We start from the raw sequence: 6356 nt of genomic DNA on the forward strand, positions 1-6356 counted from the left end.
CCACTTTTTTTTTCATTTAATTATCTTTTCTTTAATTAGCTTTTTAACTTGAGAATACCATGCCATTGTAACCACCCGATTGTTTATTAAACAACTACTCCATTGCAGTCAACGTCGTGTATTCTACTTCAAGTTCTTTTATACAGTTTTCATTGTCATTTTACGCTTAATTTCTAGTAGAACTTGTACAACAAATCTTGGTAAAATGAGATGTATGAATGTTGATTCATAGGATTAAACTTGTTCAAGTTTCAATCATATATTCCCAATTTATGAATAGGTGTGTCAATGGACGTGAAAGTGGGTTATGTGAAAGAAATAAATCTGTGAGGAAGAAAGAAGAATTTCGTCGGCTATGATGGCAATGGTGGTTGATGGTGGCGCAGTGGGTGTAACGGCGGCGGCTTCGCCCATGAATCTTCCTCCTTCCATTAATTTGATGCTTTGTTTAATAACACAATTGAAAGGGGCCAAAAAATTGATTAAACTAATTAGATCCATTCTTCCTTCGTGACTGCTTAATTAAATTATGAAGAGATAATTTTGATGGCGCTGCTTCCTAGTTATTCATTGCAATTTTGATAAATGAGAGTGAGACAACTTTTATATTGCGACGGTTGCTGCTGCGGCGGCGGCGGCGTTGCCAGCGGCGGTGGCAGCGGTGGTTGAGGAGAAAGAAGAAGAAAGAGAGGGAGGGTGGGGGTGGGTGAGATATTTTAATATAAATAAATTTTTAAAGATTAATTTTGATTAAAATATCACATTTGGATCATTTTCACTCGTCAGATTTTTTTTTTTTGCCACGTCAGCCGAAAATGCTATTAAAATACTGAAAAATTAAGACCGGGGGGGGGGGGGGGTAATAGGTCGCCCGCAAAAGTTGGGTGCGTCATAATTAATCCGGCTATACGTTAGGGGTTTTTAATGTATTTTCCCTTTATCCAAACGAGGGCATTACATTACATTCATCCAAACAAAGACATTTAAAACAACTTCATGATAATATTTTTCAAGTTACACCAAAAACATAAATACTAGTCTCGTAAGGGCAATCACTTCATCATTGGAGCTGTAATGAAACCCACGAAAAGTGCCAATGAAACTATAATTACCATCCACATCTTTGTTACTTTGTCTTCCAAAGTTGACCCATTTATGTTTTTGGTGTAACTTGAAAAATATTATCATGAAGTTGTTTTAAATGCCTTTGTTTGGATGAATGTAATGTAATGCCCTCGTTTGGATAAATTGTTGTTATAATATGTCCATTGTAAAACCTTCTTTTGGATGAAGCAATGTCTTACTTTTGCATAAAATTATTGTGTATATTGTTCTTTTAGCAAATCATAACTAGTTAGGAAACCTGCAACGTTATCTAAAAATAGATGAATCGGCAATCAAAGGGAAAAGGGCCTGATTTACCCCTCTACTTTGGGAAAAAGTTCATATTTTCCCCCCGTTATACTATCAGGGACAGGGGGTTAAAAATAGGGACAAATGTTTCAACTATTGTAACGGTAGGGGTATAAATGGGCTGATAGTATAACGGGGGGTAAATATGAACCTTTTCTCAAAGTAGAGGGGTAAATCAGGCCCTTTTCCCTAAAAACAAGCTAAATGTTTTTTAAAAATATTTCGTCAGGGAAAAAGAGTATATTTACGCTATTTGTGTAACGACATGGTATAGATGCACCATTTTTTAATGTGGGTATGTTAGCTCTAATTTGCAAAGTTAAAGGATATATTTGCACCTTTTCCCTTATATTAATACTACTAGTTACTTTCAAAACGTGTCAACTATTATAAACTTTACGTTAAAAGAAAGTTCTCTCTGATTTTCGGTGTTTTAGAAAATTTAGAATTGTTTAGATAATAGTAGTACTGTTTTCAAGTTTATTCTTTTTCACCTTATCTTTCGTAATTAATCTCTAACACAATAGATGTTATACATGCATAAACAGGTTAAATTTCGGAAAGGAATAAATTGCAAATGAAAACAAGTTGATGAAATTTAACGTATTGATAAATGACCTTTCTAAAATTATTATGGAAGTAAAAATAGTGAAGTGTTGTCTTTGTTGGTTGTTTCGAATCAAAAGAAAGATTACAACTAACACCTAGCAACAACCTCTAGTGAGACGTAACCAAATAATTAAATTGGTCAGAATTACAGGGGCGGACCCAACGTGAAGGGTGGGGGACACGTGTCCCCGTAACTTTGAGAAAATCCTATATGTATATATTTATATATCTTGGAAAATTATAATATATCTTAAAAGGATCACTCAAACATAATTATAAAAGTAGTTCAGTTGGTAGGAGTATCCCTAAGTAGTCACTAGTTGCCGCCTGAGATCGAATCTCAGGTCCAACACAGTTTTAAAAAAAAAAAAAAAAAAATTGTGCAGTTTTACTGCTGTACAACTTGCATTAATGCAAGTTTTTTAATTTTTTTTTAATCTTTTTATTTTTTAGTCCCCTCCCATTTTACTTTTTCATTAAATTCTTTCCCCCCTATTTTTTTTGTTCTTTGCTATTGTAATTAATAAGTTTTTTAAGAGTTGCACGCCTAACTTTGTCGCTAGTAATTAATTGACATGCTAAAGATAATGTGCCCCCGTTGCGCTCAAATCCTGAGTCCGCCTCTGGGTCAGATTGTTACCCTCTCTGATCCATATTATATTCTATGGTGTTTTAACTTTTCATTTGGTTCAAATTAAATGATTTTTTTACGTAACCAAGAAGGTATTTATCGTGTTTCCTTCTTTTTCTTCAAATTTATCCTTATTTAAATAAGTTTTTACATAATTAAGAAATCATATTAAATAAGTATTGTTTAATATTAAGTATAATTTAGTAAAACACCTCTTACTTTCTAGGGGTGAGTGAATTTTTTAAGGGGTGTACTCAAACTAAAAAGACCATATAATATAGATTGGAGGGAGTACTTTTTTGCTTTGAAGATAATAGTTTAAGATTGTTGTTATAAAGAAATCAAAAAACTAGGTAAAGTTAGTATTACGAAATTAAACTTTAAGAGGGGTTCAAAATGAAACAAAGAAAGATTTTTAAAATCTATAGTCCAAAACAATGCATAAATATTTGTTTGGCTATAAATCATCTCACGAAGATTATTAATCCTCACATGAGTAGTTAAGGATATTTTAGTAATCTAATAGTTATTGTACAGCTTAATACAATCAGATCAAACAAGAAAAATGCTTATTAAATTATAACAAAAATATAAATACAATCTACCCAAACATTATTATCAATAAAATAATAGAATTCAACTTAATAAAAACAATACATAATGATATACGTTGGGTACAAAGGCCAAACATGCTCTAAAAATTCAGAAGCACTTGTTAAACATATTGCATATGTTCTTTCAATCTGTTGCTCAATTTAATGCATTACAATCTTGAATAAATTCCTTAATATTCTTGTCAGAACTCCCTCCTTCATCTACGGCTTGCCTAGCCAATTTTTTCCATTTAATTGCATTCTCTTTGAGAATTACTCCTTTCTTTCCCTCCATGACTTCCTTTATGGAACTTGCTACATCTTCTTTTGTAATTACCCCATCTTTTCCCACCTTAACTCGAATTCCTACTTGCCATACATCCGTAATATATTTTGCATTAGTTGGTTGGTCCGCCCACTGAGGCATTCCTATCATTGGCACTCCCAGACTCAGTGCTTCCAGCGTCGAATTCCATCCACAGTGAGTAAAGAAACATCCAACGGCTGGATGAGCCAAGACATCGAGCTGAGGGCACCAATTCACGATTAGTCCTTTTTCTTTTGCCTTGGACATGAATTCCTCGGGGAGTTTGTTCTCTTCGGTAGCTCTAACAACCCACAAGAAGTAGGAATTGCTCATCATCAATCCCGAAGCTACTTCTTCCATTTGTTGTTCTCCAAGACTGGCCAAGCTTCCGAATGATACATAAACAACTGAGCCAATTTCTTTCGAGTCTAGCCAATTCTTGCAAGTTTCATAATTAGGCTTGATGAGACTCGAGCCATATTCTATGTCAAGATATGTTGACAGAACAAGTGGCCCTATTGTTTTTATTTTATATTGGGTCCCTAACCAGTTGATCACCTGTACAAATTCAGCACAAAAATCTTATGATTATTAATATGACAATTTGTAGAAATGTGTGTATATCTGCATGCTTAAGAAAAGACTTACGTTTTTTCTCCGTTTTGTTTCAATTTATGTAAACCTATTTGACTGTTGACTTTTGACATTTGTGGTGTTAAACATGTTATAATATTTATACGGTGTAAAAGTTTGTCGTTAAGGGTAAAACGGTTAGTTTCCAAATTTGGAAAGATGTCATTTTTTTAAGAACGAACCAAAAAGAAAATAGAGTCACGTAAACTGAAACCAATAGAGTAATACTTATGCTGTAGTAGAGCTTTGGGGTGGTGACTTTGTGTATGATGGCTAAATAATATTCTCATCTTTAATTATGACACTTTTTCCTTTTTTTTATCTGATAAAACATGACTCATTTTTATATTTGAAAATCTTATAACTTCAAACTATCCATTTTTATCTTCGGTGAGATACATATTTAAGACCACAAATTCTAAGTAGGCCTTTGGACATGCGGTTTGAAATTATGGCTTGAAATCATGAGATGAAATCAGCGTTTGGACATGCATTTCATCTCATGGTTTGAAACCCCAAATCATTCAAAAAGGCATGATTTGGGGTTTCAAATCATAGTTTCAAAAAATTTAAATATAAAACTTGACCATAAGCTCATATTTTATAAAAAAAGACCCATAAGTTGGTAAATATTTTTAACAACTACTGCCACCAACCATTTACCAACCTCATTAACTTCCACCAACATTTATTTATGTCTACCATGTGGGAGGATTATATTAAAGAGTAGTTACATTACTATTCATGTTAATTTTTCTTTTTTATTGAACTAAAATTTGATCAATTAATGTAGTATTTTTTAGAAAGGCCTTCTAATAGCGTATTAATTTTGTTATGAACTCTGACTTGCTCATTTGGTAAGATTGTATAAGAATCAGAATATTTTGCTAGTAGTCTATAAGAAAAAATACAACTTAAGATATCCAAATTACATGTCCAAACGGCTCCTAAGCGTATTTTGGCACGTGCCAAAAGTCCTTTTTTGCTAATTAAACTATGTGATCAGTCAAATCAAACATGCCACATTAACTGAAATGAAAAGAGTAATGTACTTGTTTAAAATGTATCTAAATCTAGACACGGTGAGAGATACATTACCTCCTCCTCCAACACGTCAAATGTGTTGAACAAAAGCCAATCTGCTTTCTTGAAATTGAAGTTCTGGCCATACACAAGTCTTTTCACAGTTGGATATGCATCACTCTCAATGATGAAAGAAGGCAAATCTTCTTTTTCCAATAAGGGAATTGCAGGCAACTTAACAACATCATCACCATCAAAAGGAATTTTACTAGTATCTTCATGATCAATATGATAGTATATGGCAGAAAGAGCAAAAGGTTGTGTGTGAAATGCAGCCACTTTTAGGCCTAGTTGATGTGCTAAATCAATAATCCAAGTGATTAGTGAGTCAAAAACAAGAACTTTCACAGGGTATTCAGAATTAGCAAATTTGTCAATAATAGCTCTGAATTTTTCCAAAATAAGTGATTGGAACCATTCAAGAAAGTTGTCAACACTTTCTTGTGGAAATGGCCCGTGTTGAATGGACTCAATGTTGATTAATGGGCCACAATCCAATAACAAGGCCTTACAAACAAAATCTATGGTGAGAATTGTCACCTTAGTTCCTTTTGATGCCAAAATTTTGGAAAATTGAACTATTGGGTTTATGTGGCCTTGTGCTGGGGAAGGAAGAACTAAAACATGAGTTTTTTTGTTGGTGATATTTTCCATTTCCGCAGCTTTTCTTTTTCCCTTACTTTTAGCTATCTTGTTTTTCAATAGTAGCATCTTAGATCACATTTATACTAAAAGTTGGGTGCAACTTATACACGTGATACATGTGTTATATTCGTGTTGTAATTAGAGGCGGATCCAAGATTTGAATTTTACGGTTTCTAGCTTTTGAGACTATGAAAAATTGTTAGTAACTGGTTTCAAATTCCAATTTTATACACACTTAGCAAATTTTTTAACATGTATACATGGTTAGAGCCAAAGCTATTAAGTTCTACCGAACTTATATGTTAAAACCCACCTCTGCCCCGGCGTAATGTACTCTTCCAGTTTCACTTCACCTTACCCTATTTAATTTCCTTATCAGACTGTTTCAAGAAGAATGATATTTTAATTTTTTTAGAAAAACGTTAATTTTAAACTTCACATT

At 33.2% G+C, this 6356-nt stretch overlaps 1 protein-coding gene across 1 annotated transcript; it reads right to left on the minus strand.

Moving 5' to 3' along the window:
* Positions 1-3244: 3244 nt before the first annotated feature.
* LOC132604328 (UDP-glycosyltransferase 74E2-like) lies at positions 3245-5977 on the minus strand. The gene is made up of 2 exons (XM_060317781.1): positions 5285-5977; positions 3245-4111 (listed from the first exon to the last, which is right to left on the minus strand). The coding sequence occupies exons 1-2, from the start codon at positions 5921-5923 to the stop codon at positions 3404-3406; spliced, it is 1347 nt and encodes a 448-aa protein (XP_060173764.1). The 5' UTR covers positions 5924-5977; the 3' UTR covers positions 3245-3403.
* Between the last annotated feature and the right edge of the window lie 379 nt (positions 5978-6356).

Source organism: Lycium barbarum, chromosome 7 (assembly GCF_019175385.1).
Source record: "Lycium barbarum isolate Lr01 chromosome 7, ASM1917538v2, whole genome shotgun sequence".
NCBI classification, from domain to species: domain Eukaryota; kingdom Viridiplantae; phylum Streptophyta; class Magnoliopsida; order Solanales; family Solanaceae; genus Lycium; species Lycium barbarum.

Bases quoted from the DNA above. Each gene is read 5' to 3' on its own strand.
- LOC132604328 (XM_060317781.1), bottom strand. From the start codon at position 5,923: ATGGAAAATATCACCAACAAAAAAACTCATGTTTTAGTTCTTCCTTCC. The intron at 4,112-5,284 runs GTAATGTATCTC...GAATTTGTACAG, and splicing joins TTGACGTGTTGGAGGAGGAG to GTGATCAACTGGTTAGGGAC.